The following is a 22,716-nucleotide window of genomic DNA, read 5'->3' as shown; positions in this document are numbered from 1 at the left end:
CTAGACCGATGTACAGATGTTTTTAAGGCATTTTTGTTTTAATGCTGGAAGAACACGAGAAAATTGTTATCAGAAGAGGTTTTACGAGGAAAATATTAAAAAAAATACATGAAGGTTAAAAGATTTTTCTTAAAATCTGTTAAAATCATTATCACATAAAATAGCTATCTGATGAAAGACAGCAAATACTCTGTAGATATCTAAAAATTTTTGTTATACCTTCATAATAAGATATGTAGAGCTATAAAGAGAAAATATACATACTGTGTGAGTAAGTAACTCTTTTGACTCTTTCACAGACATAACTTGCACTTTTCAAGAACCAGGAATAGTATTCAACACAGTACCTAAAGATGTAGTTAAAATTAGGAGAGTAGAATCTTGTTAGCTTTCATAAATGCAATTGTATGCATATCATACTGCTAATATTGAATATGGGAACAAAAAGCTAGATCCTGACCTCAATGATGTCATTAGATATTTGGAAAAATTCAGCTAAGCTTTATTCACCTAGTTTGAATACCGGAAGCCAAATCAGGTATTGATTAGTGCACTGGGGACCCATTTCATTCTCAGCCAGTAGCCACAGACTCTCAAAAATAAGCAATGGTGATTGAAACTTGTCATTTGAAAAAAGCCCGATGGAGTATTTTAAACAGAGAGATTGAGAAACTAGAGCCAGGTTTTACCTCATAGCTTCCTTTCTGGAGTATCTTCTCTGACCAACACAGAGACACAGCTGAAAAAACCTACAGAGCTCCATCACACAGGGATTGATCTTTTGCACTATAAGGGTGACAGGAGGCGAGGTCACACGGGACTCTTTGAGGATTGCCTGTGGACACCCTAGGAAAAAATACAACTCTCAGCTAGGTCAAATACTTGTCCCATTAAATGTCTTGCAATGTCTTATCTGGGCTATGAGAGACATGCAGATTAATAAACTCATGTAGGTATCTTAAAATCAAATCTGAGTGAGGCAGATAATTGAAAAGAAAGCAACACACAGCCTGGCAGTTTCTTGAGTGAAAGCACAAATAATCTGTTCAATTTATTATTATTTATAATCACTGGTTAGTTACTTAAAATCATGTTGCTTTTATTTATCACAAATGTAAAGAACAAAGCTAAAGATGTAATTTATTTATTGTTACCTGGTTAGGTGGAGCTTTAGCTGTCACTGAAGCATCAGTCTTTCACAGTGCAAAACAGCAAGACAAAGAACAGCACTGTAGACTTATTATATTTGATATTTTGTACACGCATATGCTACTTTAATGAAAAATTCACTTCCAGTTCCTCATGCTTCCCTACACCCACCCTCTAAATCTGAGTCCTAGATTAAATATGACCAAGCTAATAAACAAACAGACTGTCATTGCTCTCTCCATCACTTTTTTTAGCTTCATTAACAAAATAAACATGGTTTATGCAGAGGTTATGGCTTTCTCTGTCTATCTCTCCATCCATCATTTTTCCCCTTCTTGTTTCTAGTGACTTGAATAATCACCTAATTTCAGCCCAGTTTTTAGGGATGGGTAAAGATCATCTGGATAAATACAGTCCTACAGGTTTCATGAAAGCTGACAAGTAACTGGAGGAGAAAAGGTCAATTTTTGCCTGCACTGAGATGAAGGTAGGAATAATTTATCCATTTTACTATTTGTTTGTCAGGAGCCAGCTGGTTAATCAGTGTTTATCAATTGACCACCATCATATTATTTTAACTTAAGAAAAATGCAGGGAAATGGTGTGCCTGGGGATGGACTCCCCCTTCCCCTCTCTTGAGACAACTAAAAGGAAAATATCTAGTTCACTCTATTCATTGAATCCTCTGCAGTCAGCAGCAAGAGATAAACATTTGCACACCAAACATTTCATCCCACCAGCAAATGCAGCTGTGCCACACTGCAGAAAAAAAGCAATACTACAGAATAGGTGATGGCAGCTTATAACAAAATCCTGATTTGCTATGTCGTTTTTCAGTGTCAAATACAATCTCTCTTCAGACTCCCTTTATGTTGTAGAAAAGAGAAAAGAAGTCAAGGTGGAAATGCAGGAAATTGAGACAACATAAGTCAAAATTGAAGCTGTTTTCAGTTTTGCAGGGCTTTTGTTCATCTTGTTAAGAGAATAACCTCACATTTGCCATAGTCTTGCCTTCTCCAAACCATTACCTTCCACATATCATCTTGCATCTTAGGTAACAGTTGTGTTACAATGGGTCAGAACCTGCAGCATTTACAATATACTAAAAAGCTGTCAGGGCATGGCTGAAATAGGTGTGTTAACACCTCTCCTTTGCATATTTAATAACCATGCTCAGAAGAGGAGACGCTGTGTGTGAGACCACACTTTGGGTCACTGCAGTGAAGCTGCCTGCCCTGCAAAGCATCACATCTGACCCTGGGGAGCTGCCTGCACACACTTCATATTGTCCCCTGCATACAGCAAACCTTCCAAAGGGGTGTCTCCCCCACACCAGCACTCTGAAAAATAAGAGACATCCCTGGAAACGCCATGCTGGGGCTCTGAAAAGATAATCAGGGACCAGGCTGTGAGAGGGCACATTTTGCGTGATGTGGGTGTCCCCCTTACATGCACCCGTTGGGGTGGAAGAACCCGAACATGCAGAGCAAAGGCTGCTGCAGTGAGATTGTCAATTTTTTTTTCCATTTGTGCAACTAGCAACAGGCTTTGGCCATGTGTAGATAAACTGCCTTACCTGCAGAGTATAATCCCCTTAGACAGTGTAATTGCATTTCCAGGTTCACGTGTCTCATATGCTTTCTAGCTTTGGGCCATCTTATGTTATGTGATAGGAGAGGTTATGGAGGTTAAATCTGGACTAATGAAGTTCTGTTGAAATATTCTTGAGTCGCCTAGTGCTGACAAGAAGTTTAATATAAAATGGCATTCATGGGCAGGAGGAAAATAAAGGCTCTGCCAACCTGAAAGAGATCACTATGAAACTATTTCTCTTCTGCCTGGGCTTGCCCAAGGTAGCAGGAGTCATGGAGGAGTCATGGCAGACACTCGCAGCTCCCAAACTCACAGGCCCCTCTGAAAACCAGTTGTGTGTCAAAGGCACTACACAAATATCCAGCATAATTAGTTAGGGATGGGCAAGAGGGAGACCTATTTCTCTTAATTTTAGCAGCTTTGCATAAACGTCATTAGGCTTTGTCCACTTAATAGCATTTGACAGACCTTGATTTTTTCCCACTCGATGTCAATTGAAAATTAATTATTTCTTGTTTTAAAAACACTTTTCATGTTAATAACCATACATCAGATCATCATGCAATGAGGTTTTAATATAAGTTGTCCATGAAAAATAATGTTACAGTTGCTGTGAATAGTTAAAACTTGCTAAAAGTCACCCTCCAACAAATCTCCACCGAAGTGGATACTTGCTATCCCACCTAACAGGTGTTAAATGCTTTACTCAAGCTATGTGTTTTGCCAGCAGAAATTCAGCTTTATTTAAATGTAAATTGAATGACTGTAATTTCAATTTGGATTCATCTGTGTGGGAAAGAGAAGTTAAATAAAAAAGCTGAAAGTTAAACAAATTGCTTTGGTTTTCATTTTTGACAATCACTCAATTTTAAATTAATGCTGCGTTTACATAATACTACTTTTATGTAATGCTGAAATTTTCTTTCAATTAATGTTGCATTTAATTTTATTTGGATTGGATAGTATACTCATATCGTATTGTTGAAATTAAAATTGTCAGTGCTTCATAGCAATGTTTTATATCTCTTCTGTTATAGATTTCTACTGTGAAATGTGGTTTTTGTATTCAATTCATAAGTTCCTACAGATCTGGACTGAAATTAAAAAAATAATTTAAAATAGGAATTAATTTCAGAACTTTCTTTTCTAAGAATTTTCTTTCCTAAGAAATCAAGTCAGTCAAAAGAGGTGAGAAAATGCAGGAACCACAGCTCCCTGTGCAGAGCTTTGCTCTTGTCTATTTGAAATTACCACGTTACTGTCACAGGCAGATAAGTGACCAATTCTTGCTGCAGTAAACAGACTTTTCCATTATTAACTCAATATCATATCTCTCTGACACTGAGATTAAATTTTGCTGCCAGTGAAAAGAAATGTTACTGCTACTGTGAATAATTCAGACTTACAATATCTCTCCCTGAATGCTCTAATATGCACACTTGCATATTTTATCAATTGGCATCCACTTTTGTGATTTAAGAAATGAGTTCTTGGAATAATGTCTCAGTCTTCAGAGCATTGTGGATGCCCTTCATTGCTTTGTGATCCCATTGTTCAATTTATTTCCCCAAATGCATGATTGATACATACAGGTAGACAGCCTCTGTCATCGTGGTTTCTGATAGAGAGGTATGTAGTGACTCTTCATTCCCTGATCTCATTGACATCTATGTTTTTTAAAAATGGTCTGGTTCCAAGTCCTAGTTTGTCCAGGGTCTATACTGTTGCCCACCAGACAGCAATTGGCACATGAACAAAGTTTGTAGTGTGCACGCCACAAGTTCAGTCACACACACCAGTAACTTCCAGCTGGCTGGAGGTTAGTTAATCCTCAATCAAACTCACCCAAAGCAAGCAAGACACGCAGACAACTTTGGTTTTGTGCAGAATTTTTGATGGATATGCCTCTGCTCCCAGCCAAGATAAGAAGACCCAGTTTATCTTAAATTCTTCTCTTCACACCATCAAGAATGTCAAGAAGTTAAATGATATTCATGTGATATGACATCAGCTCATTTTCTTCATGCAACCAATGTACGTCGCAGAGGGCAAGATAAAGACTCTGGTATTTTGAGCTCTTTAAACAGAAGTAAAATGAGAGAAAGATCAAAAAAACATATTTGGCTTCCTATCTCCATGGTTTGAAAAGCCTTTTACATCAAGAACTACTCCTTAGCTCAGCACCAGTGAGTTTTCTCCTTGGAAAAATGTCTCAGTAGATAGTTTTTTACTGTGGTGTTCTCAGGCCCTCCCAGGCTATAGGTTCTTCCCCCTCTTCCCTGACACTGCCTTTCTGCAGGAGTTGTGTTTGCATGATCATTTGATGCTATTGTCAAATTTTGCTTTTCATGGTCAGTATTTTTAACTCTGATAACATTACTTACTTCTGAAAACGGATACCCCACTGAGTTCTATGCTCTCAAATGCTTTCTTTTCTAATAATATGAATTAAAAGAAAATTTAAAAAGAAAAAAAAAAAAAAAGATGACAAGCATCCCAACATATTTTGATAAAGTCAGCCAACCAGGACAGGACAGAACTATGAAAACCCTGATCAGAATCAGTGAAAGCTACAAAAAAGTAACAGCATAGGATTCTGGTCTTGGATTGTTGCAATAGGCAACAACAGAAAAACCAAGAGAAAAAGCAAATGACAGCTACTATGTGATTATTCCTAGTGACAGAAAAATTGAAGATTTGTGAAAGAACCTTTGTGTCTGACTCAAATATATTTACCTGTACAAAAAAGTCCTTTACAGACAAATAATGGTTTGTTGGAATTCAGTAATGAGCTGAGAGAAGTCAATATTCAAAATACCATTAGAAATGGTGAGATTAGCAGAAAATTCAGGCACATAGATTTTGTCTAGATCCCAGAACAGGCAGTCTGGATTTTCCCTTCAAATACAACAGCAATATGAAATCATAATAGTACTGATGTGCTTTCCATGCTAGTATCAATGCTGGAACACATACACCAACGTATCTCTCAAATTTACTTCCTTAAGTACCAGGTTAATGGGCAGCATATAATCAAGAACTGTGACATACATGCAACTTCAGCTGTACCTTGTCTGCTGCTCAGCTGGCCATGTGTCTTGGTTTCCAGTGTGACCACTGGAAGCAAGGACACCAGACTAGGAGTGGAAGGACCCCAAAGGCACTAAAGGTGGGCTGCATTTTACCTAGTTTTAGATAGCCATGATGCTGGTACCTAGAGATGAACTAGTCATCTTCAGTCCCCAAGACTGGGATTTGTGGCTGAGATTTATTCCTGTTGTACTCCTGAGCTCTGCTCCTACTTTGCAAATTTAGGTGTAAATAGCCTGGACTCAGACACATACAGCATCCAAAGTAGGTGCTGGACTCTCCCAGAGTTCAGTCTCCTCTCCTAGCATTGAATCAGGTCCAGTTTTTCAAAGCATGTAATCTCTTACTAAATACTTATAAGTGGAGTGGCACATCATCTTACATTAACTTTGAATTTCTAACTCTTTATTTTGGTGCTTAAAAGGAAGAACTGAGCTTTCCTGAAAATCTAGTTGATAATGATCCTTCTTTAGCTGAAGAGGAAGTGTGCAGTATTGTAAATTCAGGGTAATTCTGGAGATTTCATGTGACATAGATTGACTTAATAATTTTTTTTGTACCAATATGGAGATTTAAAGCATGATACTTTCTTTTGGAATGGATGAATTTTAAGGTTCTCCAATAACTAATCCATGTTAAAATTGACACATAGAGTACATATGTTCATTATATCACCACACTATAATTTATCTTTTGAATGTGTATGATTCACAAACAAATATGGAAGCAGTCCTTTAGACATTTTGGGCATTTTACATATATAAGATATCACTTAAATTAAACATGTATGTTCTTTCTGCATGCGAAAATTTGCATATTGATATACTTTCAAACATGCTACTATTTTTGCTGCATGAGGTGCAGCTACTTACTAGTAGCTGAGTAAAGTTTCAATGTCACACCGGGCCTATTGGGTGGTGTAGACAGTACTGAAGAAGGCAAATCTGAAAGAGGGAAAAGACATCTTAAAAAAAAAAAAAAAAAAAAAGGTTAATTGAAAGAATAACAGAAAAGAAAAAGAAGCTGAAGGCACAGACCACTAATAAACACTTACATAGACATTGATGCATAAATACATTCACAGTCACCTATTTCTACATATAATATTTTCTATTTCATAAATGTGCCAGCTGATGCACTTTGTTATTATCCCAGATCAATCTCACCTGGGTCTGTTTGCGTCAGTTTGCTGATTTCTTGAGGAGACACCGTCTGCATCCAAAATGCATACACATTGGCTATGGGAAGAGAAAGACACATGCTCGTGTCATTCAGGATATTTGCTATTTATCTGTCTATTGAGAACTGCTATATATGAGACAGCTCAACAGCCAGAGTCCCTCACCCAGTACTTCCAGTGGCATATAAAAATGTCAAGATGAACAAGGAAGGACAAAAGCTGTACTTTGCTAGATATTGAAAAGTCCATGGGCTAGGGAAAGGTAGGATTTAAAGAAGGTATGTTTAGTGGAGGCCAAGAGAAATGGCTCTATAATGCTTTTTCACAAGTCTGCTCACTGTATTTGGAGTAAAATGTGGGTGAGGACCTGGGTGTCAGAGGTGTCTGTGAGGAGCAAGGTTTAGTTTTTCCCCAAAGGGTACGAAACAACAGATGGACTCTATAAATGATTGTAACACTTCTACAATAAAAAAATTCTACTCACTAATGACCCAGGGTGGGTCTCCCTGAAGGGCGTCCCAACCTCAACCTCAGAGATGTGGTTTCAGGTTTTAGCCAAATGCCACCTCTAGCAGGGTAAAGCAGGTGTTGGTCCTCCTCAGCGTACTCACTGGGACTGGGCTGCAGAGCTGGCCATGGGGCTGAGCTCTCCCCCGCAGTCAGAGGGGGTCCGGCCGTGCCTCGTGGTCTGGAAGCATCCACATGCAGTGATGGAAACCCTGATCCTTTCACTCCAACCGTCTTTGGCCATGGTGGGAACCTCACGGTGGGGGTTTCCTCTCCTTTCAGGGCAAGAGGTATCCTGGTAGCTGGAGAAGCAGGAGAGACAGACGGAGGGCACCAGCAATGCTCTGTGGATGCTGATGCCCCATGGCAGCATTGAGGGTAACAAACTAGGGGACAATAATATCTAAAATACACCCAGAAAATCCCATCTATTCCATGAGTGCTTCCCCTGGCAGGTGAGATGTCACCTCTCCATTTCATTTTAAATACAGAAACATGGGGAGTGCCAATAATGTTTGAAATTTTAACCGACAACACTTTAATGCTGAAGTTTTCGTAAACAAAAAAAGAAAGTGAAATGTGGTGGAGAGATGAAGCTGCAGTGATGAGAAGGTATGAAGTCAAGGTCTGAATTTCTCTTGACTTCTACTATGTGCGAGCAAGCATGAAGCCTTGCTTTTTGGCTTTCAAAATGAGGTAGACTAGCACTTTTCTATCTTGTAGTCTTGTGGTGAAGCTAAATGCACTGAAGTTTATGAAATGCTCAGTTACTCACAACAGCACGTCATGTAAAGTCAAAGACAGAGAAAAAAAATTATGATAAAAAAGGAGAGGAAATAGTTTAAATAATAATTTTTGTTGTTTAAAACCAACAACCATTTTTTCTTTACTTCTTTGCCTCTTTACAAATCTTTTTCTAATAAAATGACTTTTTACAATACTTTTTCTATCCTCGCCATTCAGTGTATTATTGGCCTGATCTGCTGTTTTGGACAAACTTTTATCTTACTCTGTAATTGTAGATCAACATTACAGTGCTGTGCAGCAAACATATATGATCATTTGTTCAAGTTAATCAAGGAGAATATAAATTTGATCTGACAATATTTGCTCACTTTTAAATGTCCACACATGTTCTGCTGATGGATCCACTGTTCTGTTTGGGTCTTCCTGTAATTTCATGAAACTTGAAAAAGTCATATCTAAGTCTGAGGTATGAGAAGATAGGGTTAGAACACTCACCATCCATTGCATATTGGGTGATAAAAAGGAAAGAAATCAGGTTCTAGCATAATAGAAACAGCTGTTGTCTTTTTTAATTAAAGTAATTTTTGGCAGAGTCTTTTTTTTTTTTTTTTTTTTTTTTGAACGGGGGAGAAGCATCCTTCAGCTTTCAGCACAGGTAAACTTGCCACTGATTTCACTATTTGCCTGCTTTAATCAAGCATTGAAAATGAGAAATAGTCATGGGCAGCAATGAGAGGTGAGCATGTGTGAAGTATGTGAAGTACCGCTCAAGCTGGCAAAGCAGTTTTGGGTGGAGGAGCCACGCAGCACACTACTGAATATATTCAACTCCATTCTGAAGATAACTCACATAAAGGTAGGAGGTTATTTGTGCTGAGAGCTAAGAAAGACACCATTTAGATTAAGAGCATCAGGGAGCCTCCCCAGTCCAGTGCTGAATTCCGTAAAACTCTCACCCCAGAAGGTTTTGTTTGCTCCTTCACTAGAAGACCTTGTAGCTAACAATTTAAAAGTTTGTAAATTTTGCTTATATTTCTAATATAGATATTACACTGTACTTAATATAAAATATTATTTTAATGATAATAAAATATATAATGTGTACATATATATACATATTGATAAAAATATAAAATAATACTTTAAAATATTTTTACATCATGAAGATGGAGTATTCATTGCAAGTGCTACGTGGACATGGTTTTCATTGTTGCTGCTGTTTCCTTTTATTCCTCAGGATGTGCTTACCCTGGTCAGAAGATGTGTTACCAGAAAATGTGTAATTAATAACAGGAGACTTCTCCAGCATTTCCCAAAAGTCAGACAGATTTCTCCCTGCAAATAGAAATGTTTACAAATATCAAGAAAGGCTTGTTTCTAGTCTAAGTCATCTCTGAGAATAAATAGGGCAATATTTTGCAGTGGAATGGCTTTAACTTTTACCTTTACCTGTCTGTCCTGTCATCACGCAGATGTAGATACAATCTGAATCATTGCTCTGACGCACTGAAAGGGTAAAAAAAATGTAAACCAGATCATTGTTACCTGTTTTCATTATATGATACTATCTTAAACAGTTGAAAACACAAACACAAAATGGTATGTGGCTACTGCAGCTGGCCAAATATTTTCCTTCTGATCTGATTATAGACAAAATCCTAGAACCAGCATCAAATCCAAATGCTAATATTTCCAGGGGAAATATTTCTATCTAATTAAAATTCTAAGTTACAAGTATTTTTACATGGAAAAAAAATTCTTCAGATAATATAGCCCATAATTATTCTTCGGGAATCATAATTCCCCAAAATACTGGTATTTAATAATAATTCACCAAACTTTCAAACAAAACATAGCTGTTCATAGAAACATGTATGTCTCTATATTATATATACACATTATATATGTATCTTGTTCCTCTAAGGAGACTTTGTTTATAACTTCAGCCTGTGCTTTGCAAGAAAAATGTTGCTGAGTAAAAGCAGTAGGCTTTTATACACATTTCTATGGTTGTTTCCATGCCAGGAATAAATCAGACCAATAACACAATGATAAATGTTAAAAGGAAATGCAAACCTGAGAGAATAGAAGCAGATTTGAAAATTTCTGTGAGATAACTGGTGGAGTTTCCAATAATATCAACAAGTAAAGCTGTAAAATCTAGACAACAAAATAGACAATGTTTATGATTGAAAATACATATTCTATCATCTATGCTAAGTCAAATAATCACTTTTATATGTGATCATATTTTGGATATATGCTTGTACATGACAATGTTTAAAATGTTTTAAAGTTCAAAGTGTTTCTGCTGGATGGGAGTGGACTTAAGAAGCCACTGGAATACTCTGCAGAAATACATTTCAAAGATGATATCCAAACCAACACCAATGTGCCTAAAAGTAAACTTAAACGGAATTTATCTGTTCAAGAGAACAATTTAAAGTAACACTCTACTTAGTTTGCTTAAATGTAGAAGCAGATCCAAAGCCTGCAAGCTTTGCCTGCATTGCCTATGTGTCATGTAGGACCTTCCAGGAGGCATCTCATTGTGTGTTCTGAGGTCTACTTCAGACATACCAATGATGTTGTCAGCTCGAAAAATGGCTAGTGGTGGTGTGGTATTACGATTTTTTCATAACAGGTTCTAGCAATAACAGGTCAATGTTCTCACTTAAGGAGTGAAAAACATGAGCCCTGTGTTGAGCCCTGAGTTTTACTACTTGGGAGGATACTCTAATCACCAAGATATTCTGGATTTGGGGCAGAAAGATTAAAGTTTCTCTCTTATCTTCCAAGGCAGACTGGGTCATTATGCAATAAGGCTTGTGAGAAGTGTGAAAAAAGCCATGAAAGTCGTTGTGGCTCATGTGTGGGTCATCACATGCAGCTTAGAGGGTATGGGTTCTTGTCCCTAGCTGCTGAGTTACTCTTGGTATTTACATTAACCAGCCATAGAATCCAAGTGCTCAGATACATCCTGGAATGTTAAATACAGTTAAATACTGTGGATCATGGATGTGAATGAGGATTATCAGTGAAGGATTTGCCCAATAACATTTTACACTCTTCACAGAGATGTTTAACAGATTAACAGATTAATCCTTGCTTTTCACTCCTGCTGGGCTCATTGAAGTTATTGGAGTCTACTGGTGCAGCCCCTGTCCATTTCCTGTGAGTTATCTCAGGAGAGCAAAAGTGGCTAAGGTAATGCATCATGCATTGCTGGGTTGTCTCTCCTGTGCTGGTCTTTGTATTCTGAGGAGGAAAGGAAGGTCTTTCTGCTGGGTAACCCACACCTGTCACTTGACTGATGGCTCCATCCCAGACTGGCTGGCTGGGTGCAGCCTTCTGAGACTGAGTTCACTGAGTGTCCGCCAAGGTTCAGAGCAGCCACTCATTGTGAGTTATGGCTGTTAACCTCAATATGGCGATGCTACTCATAAGGATGAAGTCTGCAGAACTCAGGCTACAGTTTTCAGCTCCAAAGGAAATAATTCAGCTTAAGCACACACAATTGCCAACCTCTCTTGTGTACCCACCTGTCAAGTCATTTGTCACATTGTTCAAACAGTAGCAGTAATGCATAGGGAACTTGCCAGGGTCAACATTTTTCAAGTTAGAAACTGTAGGGAGAGACAGAGAAATATCAGTATCTTGATGCACAGGATGTGTGAGAGAAAATGCTCTTGTGGGGAGCAAAGCATCGAGGCACTCACTGTTGTAAATGGTGACTGACACTTTGTGGAAGGCAAATGAGCTGTAAGATGTGACGCTCAGCAAAGAGAAGAGTTTTTTGGTACCTGCAGAAACACATGCCCATGGTGCTATTAGTGGTAGGCACAAAACATGAGAACCGCATGTTTTGACTCTGCTTATTTAATTTCTAAAAGACTCCTGAGGTGCTGATACTATACAGCTGCCTGAGACTCAATTCTATCTCATTTCCACTGGGAGCAGGATAATTTCTATTACTTCTTCTTTTTTTTCTTTTTTTTTTCATTCAGACCTACATTGGATTACAAAGTGTTTTCTAAAGGCATACCATGAGTAATTATGGTGTGTCTATATATAAACACACACTAATTTTTAAATTCTTTGGGGCAGACTGTTATAAATGCACAAGGGTAACATGCTCCTAGAATTAATTCTGGAGGTGGACAGCATGCATTTATGGCTTCTTGTGCTAACACCACTAGGCCTTTATCTCAATGACCATCAGGCTGAGAGCCTGTATGACCTGCCTGGCTTTGTTGTGTTACCTCTGAGTGTTGTGTTCAGCATGTTGTTCACCAGCTCTGTCAGGTTAATAGCAGCCAGATCCATGGACTTCGCAGGCAGCTCTGAAAAAGAAGGGTCTCTGAGCTGCTGGCTGCATGAGGGTACGAGGAAATGCCCATTAATCCCCTGCTTGAATACGGCAAAAACCAGAAGAGGAAAAACAACAAGCAGTTTATGTATTGGAGTGCACGGAAAAACGTGGTGAGAAAATAAAAATTCTGGGAGTGCAGAGAGGAGTCTGGGAAATAGCAAGATAAAGTGGGCAGGGCAATTGTAGGCCAAAAATGTAGGTCGAGCTTTATGTCACATATTCCCTTGAGCATGCCCTTGTGCGGACTGCCAGGGAGCAGAGCCAGTCCTGAAGTTTTGGTGCCCCCTCGTGCTGGGCAATGGGTATTTACTGCCAAAAGAGCAGCAGATCTCTCTGCAGATGGCAAACGGAGGAGAAAGTGCCTAGGAAATGTTCTCCCTTCCCCAGTGCTACATGGAATCGGGATGAAAATACAGATTTTATTTTTTTCAGCTACCTCGATGGCTATACTGCTACGACAGAATAAGTGGACTGCAGCTGAATCACACTTTTTATTTTAAGATATTTTCTTTCTGTTGCCATTGCCTATTTGTTTTTCCTGTCGAAATTTCTGAAGACATTCATTTGCTTCCCTCCCACGAAGTCATGCAGAAGCAAAGCAGTATGGTGTCTGTGTATGTACGAGAAGGAAGGTCTCTGTGTGCATGACAGAGAGAGAAAAAACAGAGCAGGATGGAAAAAGAAGCACAGAAAGCCAAGATGAGAACAAAATCGAATTTGGGGAAAAATAAAACTTTCCAATGACATCAGTATTATTTTTAATCAATTCGAAACCAAGCTGCACCCCGGGGTTGGAAGCGGGGTTTGTCCACAGCGTAGAAGAGAGGAAAGGGTAAACAAAAAAGAATGAAGAGCTGGGAAGAAGAGAAAGAAAAAAGAGAAAACAACATTTTAGATTTCTGGGAGGACAGAGGTTAAACTGGCCATGGACCTGCGTAAACCCTGGGTTGGGTGAGGAGCCCTTGCAGCAGTGGTGGGTTCAGGCTCACAAATTCTGCAGGAGACGGCCCCACCTGCTGACACCTCCATGCCCAGCACAATACCTCCCACTCCATTAACACCCCACACAGTCTCCTGACATGCTGCTTGTTACCTGCGGTAGCCAGCACTGCCACTTGCTTGTCTTTCTTGTTTTCTCTTCTTATGCATGAAACTGTGAAGTGAAGAAAGAGACTGAGAAGCGGTTTTCCCTATTGAGATACCAAGCAACTCTCTGTTGAGCTCTCTGCCTGGGTTACATTGCTGCTCTCATTCATTATAGCTCAGAAACTGATGGCCATCAACACTGCAAAGCAGGCCACTAAGTATCCACAACAGCAGTTCATCAAGTGCCTAAAAATAAGGATGTCCTAAAGGACTTGCCAGGTCCTTTAGCTGCCAGCTAATAGAAAGAAATAGGTTAATTATCTGACCTTTCCCCCTTAACTCAAGAATCAAAAGAAAAAAAATAGTAGCAAACTGTTGTAGAGATCTGCACTAGGCTTGCGCACAACACTGACTGCAAGGTACATAGCATAATAAGGCCAGATCTAAACCGAGCTTCACGGGCTGTGTGCATATTTGTTATTCAGAGCAGTCATTCGATTGAGTACTGTTCTCAAGAGCTGTGTTGCAGGAGGGATGAACTGGAGCTGGGCTCAGGAGACTGGACTCGCTTCCTGGCATTCCCTCAGTGACCAACAAGGGCAAGGTGCAAAGCAGTGACATTGCAGGACAAGTTGAAGTGCAGCAGTTTGGTGCTTAGGTTCCCTATCTCATCAATGGAGAGCTGAGTGCTTCCAAAGAATAATCTGGAAGGCTCCCAAATAAGTCAGTGCTAGCAAATGCTAAACTCCCACACCCCTCTGAAGCTTAATCTTCTCAGTCCGTTCAAGCTCTCCAGAGAGAAGTCCTCTCCTGGGAGCTGGTGGTGAGGAGGGCTTGCCTCAGTGGTGGTGATGCCCCTCACTGCGTTAAAACCTAATGGACAGAGCTCTCACCAGGGAGTAGGAAACCTGGGTTCAGCTTCCTCTTCAGTAAGATGAAATCTGCAGGACTGGAAGCAGCAGAAGAAAGAGGAGATGTGACTGCATAGTCTGGCTGTTTGTACCTAACTTGGTGAAACTCAGGTGCTTGTCTCCATTTGTACTAAAATCTGTGTCTTGTACAGAAGACAATCCCTGGATATGTTTCTCTTTCTCCTTCTTTCTTTATATATATATAAAGGAAAAATACTCTATAGACAATCCATGGTACAAGGCCTCCTCATGCAGTACTAGTCAACTATACTAACAACTCTCACTTACTATGAGCTACATTTGGACCGACAATCTGGGTGGTAGGAGCTCTTCTAATCCTTCTCTCCCTTTCCATGTAAACCTTTCCGACTCCAGATTCACAACATGGGAGCCAAGAATTGACCTTTACCACCATCTGGTCTGCCCTGCTGCATGGCACCACCCCTTGAGCTCCAGCTCATCACCCTTGCCTGAGCAGGGTGAAAAAAACAAGACTGCCACAGATATGGGAATGGGGCTGTGGGAACAACTGGGGAAGAGACACCCCGGGGAGCACAAAACCAGCATCCTTACCTGTGTTGAAAACCAGAAAGAGACACAGAAATCCCAGGCTCATCTTCACTGCCACATGCCAGCATGACCACTGCATTACGGACTCTGACTTCCAGCAGGTTTGGCTGTTCTAGGAGAAAGAAATTTGGTAGTGTTAAAGTTTTCAGTATTGTACTATTTTGTCAATTCTTGTCCCAGAATGATGTGACCATGAGAGAAATATCCTGTCTAGGATGTGGAAAAAAGACTGGCAGTGTAAATAGCAAAGAATCAGAAATCACACTATCAGCATTTTCCGTGTATGTGCGGGTCTCATAAGCTTAGTATGTAACTCTTAAATTTTGAGTCCTATGTAACTGTGTCTTTGGTGGGATCTGGTAAGGTTGTCTACACAGTCCGCTTCTCTGGCAGGATGACCTGGGCCCAAAGCACACTGAAAGGTCAGAAGCCTACACCCTTTCTGCTGAAACAAGATAAAATTTACTTATGTTCAATTTCAAACCAGGTATGAGTTGAGCTCTCTTTCTGTGGAAATGTTGCTTGCCCAGTCATCTTTACTCTTGTATTTCTATAGTTAATTATTGTCACCAAGCTGTGTCCTTTGTTGCCTTGCCTAGTTGCCTGGGAGGGATAAATGGTCCTCTGACTTTCAATGAGCTGCTTTCCAGGTTTCAAAGATTTGATTAGAGGCAGTTAGAAAAAAGGAGAGTCCTTGCTACTTTACATGTTTTCCACTGACTTTGTAATACCAGAACACGTCAAATAGCTCAGTAGCTGTCAGAAAATGAGGGAGAGTATGAAAATTAGCAAAAAAAGGTCCAAAATTTTTTTCATATCCTCTTGGAGTAGTTAATCTTGTGAGTATGCAGCAAACCATTATCTTGAAGACAATACTGTTTGATTAACAAAGTATTATCATCATGTTCTCATATTTAATTCACTAGAGAGCTACACATTCTGAAAATAGCTAATTGTACTTAGCAGATCTAAAGAGACTTTTCCTTGGGATGATGAAATGATACCAAGCATTTCTGTATTTGAAATATCTGTGTTTGCTCATCTGATGAGTCAAAAGCATTTAAATGCCAGCTCTGCTAAGTCAAACAAAGCTCTGAGAAGCTTTTTAGGTAGTTCATCCTGTCTATTCAGTCTATCTGCCTAATCCTTTTTACTCAACCCTAAGCCTATACTCATCCACAGTTTCTGTGGGGCTGAGGCAGAGAGAAAGCCGAGGCCAAATTGCACTCTCCAGACTTCATACTCCACCACCTTTCTGTGAACTGGACTAATCACTCATGGACAGAGTCCAGTGTCTGTGGACCAGTCCAGCAACAAAAATCCTAAGCTTGGCTCTTCTTGCAAAAATATTTGGTATCTGACCAACGATTAAGAATACAAAACATGAATGTATTGCTGGCTTGACAATCACAGGGCCTGAAACCCCATCATGGCTATCCCTGCTTCCACTAGCCGGTGTTATGAAGCTTACTGGGACTTGTAACAGCTTTTTGTATGAACCTGTGGACTCTGTAGTTAGGGGAGACTGTAGCATGGTAGCTCAAGCTTGCTAACATGCTGACGTGATGGAAGCAGTGGGGATGTAGTCTGCACTGAGGTAGGTATAAAACTAACCCACGTTTATGGATTCTGCACAATGCTGTATTTTTTTTCCACCCTTTGCTTTGACTGTATGAAACGGAGAGGAATTAGTGAGAAATACTCCTCAGTAGCATTGAATTTGAAGAACTGGTGCTTTGCAAAGGTGTGGGGAGGTGGCTGCTGGGGAGAGCAGGCTCTGGGGTCAGCTGGGGTTGTGGGAGGGAGAGTTGACCGATCATGTCAAGTGGAGGTTTGTAACTACCTATGTTTTGGAGCAGGAGGGCTATAGTGGCTGGTGCACCTAGTCAATTCAGTATCCTATTAAGGGGGAAATGTTGAGTTGTGTCTTTGAGTGGGGTCAGCAGTGGGGTGATTTGCTGGGTTTTTTTAATGGAACTTTATGAATTTTTATTCCTGTACTATGACAAGTGACTGTCTCCTTAGCTCTGGAAGACCTACGTTATGATGAGCCATGCTTCATGATGACGGGTCAGTGTTTATGGGTCATAGACCTCTCCCTCAGCAAGTTCTTCATCACCCATTCCCTGCACATAGAGTGTGATCAGGCTGCACAACTAGTGCTGTCTCTGTGTACACCACCCAAGGGAAATCAACATGAAACACAGCCAAAAGCTGTGCTGCCACCATACTGTCCCTGTGGCATAAAGCTCGTCTTGGCTGGAGGGTCTCTGATGCCCAGATGGACAGAAGAGCTCAAACCTCTGCCCTTCATGAAGATTTTGTCTGCGTGGTGAGTGAGAGACTCAGACCTAGGAAGTGGGAGGAGAGGACATCCTCTGTCCCACTTTCAGTCTGCCCCTACACATTGGTGGTCAGTGCTCATGCCAGTGTATGGAGACTTGATTTCCAGCACATACTTTGAGGAACATAGGCTCTCCTGGGTCACCAGTGAGTCATGCTTGAACTAAGACAGAAATCCTTGGTAAGAGTATTTCTTAGACTGCTCTGCAAGCACAGCTATTCTGCAAAGATTCACAAGTAGAAGGGTTGATAGACTGTAGATAATTTCCTATCAGGGATCTAGCTTCATTACTGATTTATTTAAACTGGACCAGAGCTGTTCATGGTGACAGGATGGGAAAAATAATCTGTCAGAGGACTCAGTGCAGCAGGCTAAGTCAGGGGCTAGAAAGACCACATTCCCAAGAGGTAGAGAAGAGGCAAGAAGATTGACACATGAAGGAACTGTCCTGCCAAAGCACCTTAGGAGAGAGAGAGGGGAAAAAAAAGGAGTTTTAAAAGCAGGAAAAAAAAAAAAATGAAAGGGAGTGAGATACAAAGTTGTGCTTGGAAGCATCCCATACACATTGAGAGATGCTTTCTTGTTCACCTGAATTTTCAGTTCCCTGCTGTCCTCCCCACTGAGCTGCTCCTCTATGCTAACAAACACATACAATTTTCTCTGCATATGATGCTGATTTGCGGCAGGAATTGAGAGCAGGCATTAGCATGGCCATTGCACCTGCATTTAACTGAGGTGTGACTGCATACTACAGACTCAGTCGAGCCAAATATCTAACTATTGGGACAACATCCAAACCTAACATGGAAGGATGGGTCATAATAAGCCAAATCCTGTTCTACTTGTAGCAAAGAAATATTAAATAATGTTGGTATAAAATGAATGTAAAATTCTCCATTCGTGGGAGGGCTTGTTTTGCCTGAATGCCAGATTTAGCACTGTGGTGTCCTCTGGCCAGAACAAGATGCTTAAAAAGAAATTGCAGAGCAATGTCAATACTAAGAACATCACTCTAGGAAGGACTGCCCTTACTTCTCAACTGGTAGAGACTGTCTTAAATTTGAAGCATTAGGTTTTAGCTGCTTTCCACAATCTTTTCCCAGAATTAATTCTCTGAAGATTTATGCTGTCCAATTAAATTTCGAAGCCATCTGTGACAAATATTCCTAGAACTGCCACCTGAAATATCTTATCCTTCAGCAATGTGGATATTAGTAATATTAACTCTTAAGATACATGTCATGTTTGCGTTACTCAGGTCTTCAGATAGCTAATTTTTATCTGCCTGTGACAAGTCTTTATTACATTGTAACTGTATCTCTTCTGTTTGCCAGCATGTGACACTATCGCGATGACTAAACTACACGTCCAGATTGCAAATATGAAACCCTCATTGTACTCCAGCTCAAAATAATAATTTCCATTTCAAAACATAGTCCAATTCACAGGCACTAAAGGCACAGGTGACACATGACCATCCCATAAAGTGACTCTCAGTGAATATTTTCCTTCCAAACATTTACTTGATACAAGCTGCAGGTCAAGTTTTTAGTTACAAATTCTCCTTCTCCTCTACTGGATATGATAATCCTCCTCTTGTGTTTATTTTAAGCTGAATGATATTAGTGGAATTAATTTTACTTAGAACTGTTGATCCAGAGTTCACTGAACTGATGAACTGGAGATTTTAATCCAGTTCAGATTGCCTTTATACACTCATGAAGATTTCTTATTAAATAACTCTTTGTCACTCCGGATTAACAGCAATTTTAAACCAGTGTGTTTATTAGCTATGCTTCATTTGAACTAATTTTAATGTGGCAGGTAACCATGAAATTTGAATTGGTTTAATTTTTCTTGTACAAACAGAGTGCAATCCTGTGTCTTCATGCTAAACAGAGCAGAAGAGAGGTTAAGAGACCAAAGAAATAAAAAAAGGAAAGTCCTTCAATATTAATTTCCTTACCTTCATTCAGTTCCAACATCTAAAGGTCATCTCTCATTTTAAGCACACCATGATACACCAGGTCTAAAGAAATATTGCATGTTAACATGAAAACATGCCCATGTTACAATTGCACACTTCATTAAATTGCTACAACTACTTTTTAAGTTCAAATTTATTTGTATGAGAATTTAATAAAATGTAATAAATGTACATTTAGTACAAATATATTTCATTTGTTACATTTCCACCGAACATTCGTAGCACAAGTGAAATTATTTCCTCCAAGTACATGTGAAACCACTGAGATTTGGAATAGTTAATATCAACTTACCTGATTTGTCTTGACAAAGATGATTATCTTCAGAGCCTATATAAAACTGGAGGTTATTGTGAGGTCTTAATAATCACTTTGTGAAAGACTTTGGGTAGACAGACTTGATAATCTTGCTTTAGAATCCTGTGAAAATTGTTATCCTAATCCCAGAAAGAAAACTAGAGGTAACGCAATCATAAGAACACAAAGTGCCTGTTGAGTCCCACACGGAAAGGCTCTGTGGCAGGTCAGGTAAGGATTAGAAGCTCCTGTTGGCAGTAATGACTGGAACTGCAGAGCAGAAAGGATTTTTTTGCCTTTTAAAGAGACAGTTCATTTTACTGCAATTAGGCCAATGCCACCTTTGAAGGTAAGAGGTAGGCCAGGGTAAACCCTTTTGGTAAAACTTTAGCCATCCTTGGAAAAGCAATTTCAACAAGGGGCACTGTTGAGATGATGGAGAAGAAACCTGAAGTGTATCTTAAAGGTAGAAAATCAAAAGGAACAAAATGACAGATAAAATAGAAATTTGCTTGGCATTGTGGTTAAGTGTCAAGGAAGGAAGAGAGATCTGGTCACAATGTAGAGCAATTTTGGTGATGATGAGTGATGATTATGCAGAACACGATCACTATTGGAAGCAGATGATGAAATTCTGCTCCCATTTACTCCCCTGGACTGCAAGTCTGAAAATCAGTAAGTTTAGATGCAACACTGTTAAAAGCAGATAACCATCCATTCAGTAGTTTTATCATAAACCACCGAACACCTCAATGTGTGAATTAATTCAAAACCTTGGAACAATTAGAGAGAGGCAACCTAAAAGGATTCACAGTCAGTCCATGGAATAAAAAGTATTTTAAGGATCTGCACAAAACTTCAACAGAGATATATTCTAATCCTTGTTAGAAAGGGAGGTGATAAAGAAGAGGTGGCAGAAGAGATTCACGGACAGCTACATACAAGCTGTCTGTTGGGAATTGTCCCCAGCCCCTCTCCAGTTTTCAGACTTGGCTTGGGAAACATTGGAGCTACTGGTCAGGAGCACTCCGGGATTGTCCTTTCAATGTCATGGTCGTACCAATACTATGGACATTTGGGTTGCAGGCCTTCCCAGCACTACTTAATTTATTATTGTAGATATTGCCTGGATAACTAATGTGTCATCAGGCCTGGTTTGTTGTCACTTGTCTTTGTTTAATTGTATTGTCCCCGTCTTGCCCTTCCACCAGTTAAGGCAAAGAAAGCTGTGATATTACTCAAAGAAGGAAAAAACTTACTGCGGCGGCTAAAACACTGCAACCTGCCAGCATGTCAGATCTGAGAAAGTGATTTTTCTGGTTTCAGATTTCAATCATATGTTTCCCACAGCAAAGATGTTTATGGGATCATGTTATGCATGTGGTAGGCTGTGTCTGTGTCTGTCCTGCAATACTGTCTTCACCAAGAACTTCGGAAGGCACCTGCAGCCACATTTAACAGAGTTATAGCTGGTAAACATATGCTTATACATGTGCATGCACACACACTCTGCCTTTCATGAAAAAACATTATCCAGTGGGATGTCATTGCATCTAAAATTATCTAATTCTATATGGAAGTTACTTGTGTGATAAAAGAAAAAATTTTATGACTTGTGACTAAATGCTGCAGCTTGAGGAATATGGCAACACCTTTTCTTTGACAAGACTTACTTTCACTGATTTAATTACCAGTTGTTCAATATCTCATCAAGAAGGCTGGGATGAAAGTCCTCTCTGTAACAGCTGACAAAACCAGGTATAGCCAGGAAAATGTGTGCGCTGGGATCAGTTCCAACCGTTTGATGTTCGGCTATGAGGATAATTTGACTTTCAGCAGGTTTTACCTCATGCTGTGTTTTACCCTGGGACTCTGAAATTTTAACTTTCCTCAGCTGCAGAGCAATGCTCAGGTGATCAGGGAGGGGGCTATTGTTCAGTCCCAACTTTGACTCCTGGGGATAATGTCATGTTCTCACTCAGAGCATCACTCTGAGCAAGTCGCTTTCTCAGGAGTATAGTCTTTACGTGCCTCATTTTTCCAGCGTCTCTTTGTATGACAGCACTGTGTCCATAACTAACATCCCAAAATCCAGAACAAGAAAAGAAGACATTTTTAGTGTCTTCTTATTAATACAGTATAGCCACATAATTCATATAAATTACTGAGTAAAAGCATTAATTTGCTGAAGTCTACTCAGGATAAGTCCCTGCTAATGCAATTTAAGTAATCACACATTCAAGCTAAATGCTTGTGATTTATCTGTAAGAGAGAGGACAGCATGGCATGAAGTTCTGGTAAGGAGGTACAAAACAAAGTCAGAATGTTGGTGCTTTATCTCTCTGTGACCTGAGAACACAGTAGGGAAGTAATGCACTTCTTTCATGTGGCTTTTTTCTTAGACCTTTTAAACACACTCTTCTATGTAGCAATTGCAGTACCTGTGAGTGACTCCAAGGGCTCCAGCCATATGTTCTTGTGACCTGAGTCGGAGTCAGCAACCAACATCCCCTCCCACCCGCTCTGTCCTGCTCTGCCAGTGTCTTCAGGTACCCACCTCCCTGGCTGGGGTATAAACCATCTCTGCCCTAAAGGATGAGCTGCCACGCATGGAATACTGTAGTACCTAAAATATCTTACAAACCTACTTGTCTTATATGTTTAGTAAGAAAACACATATCCAGCTGTGCCTCTCTCTCATCAGATGCTAACATGCAATAGAAACTGAAGCACTGTTTTTAAAAAAAGAACAAACAAGAGAACTTAATCCAAGCTTGTTACAGAGGATTGAAGTTTTATCCTCAGTTATACTGTATTATACCACGGTAAATGCTTCCATGAAAGCACCTTTGAGCAATTGTTTATTAAACTCTTTAGAAAAGTAT

The 22,716-nt window shown here is 39.8% G+C and overlaps 1 protein-coding gene across 1 annotated transcript; it reads right to left on the bottom strand.

Moving 5' to 3' along the window:
- On the bottom strand, nt 1-19,521 carry HHLA1 (HHLA1 neighbor of OC90). The gene is made up of 17 exons (XM_074811000.1): nt 19,516-19,521; nt 18,138-18,221; nt 15,209-15,317; nt 13,732-13,791; nt 12,529-12,609; nt 11,986-12,069; nt 11,809-11,892; nt 10,343-10,426; nt 9,716-9,772; nt 9,515-9,601; nt 8,635-8,727; nt 7,624-7,821; nt 6,999-7,070; nt 6,705-6,776; nt 690-846; nt 265-347; nt 1-44 (listed from the first exon to the last, which is right to left on the bottom strand). The coding sequence occupies exons 1-17, from the start codon at nt 19,519-19,521 to the stop codon at nt 1-3; spliced, it is 1,455 nt and encodes a 484-aa protein (XP_074667101.1).
- Between the last annotated feature and the right edge of the window lie 3,195 nt (nt 19,522-22,716).

This window comes from Strix aluco, chromosome 1 (genome assembly GCF_031877795.1).
Source record: "Strix aluco isolate bStrAlu1 chromosome 1, bStrAlu1.hap1, whole genome shotgun sequence".
Lineage (NCBI taxonomy): Eukaryota > Metazoa > Chordata > Aves > Strigiformes > Strigidae > Strix > Strix aluco.
Note: the sequence above shows the minus strand (reverse complement) of the source record. Positions and strands in the feature narration are given on the sequence as shown.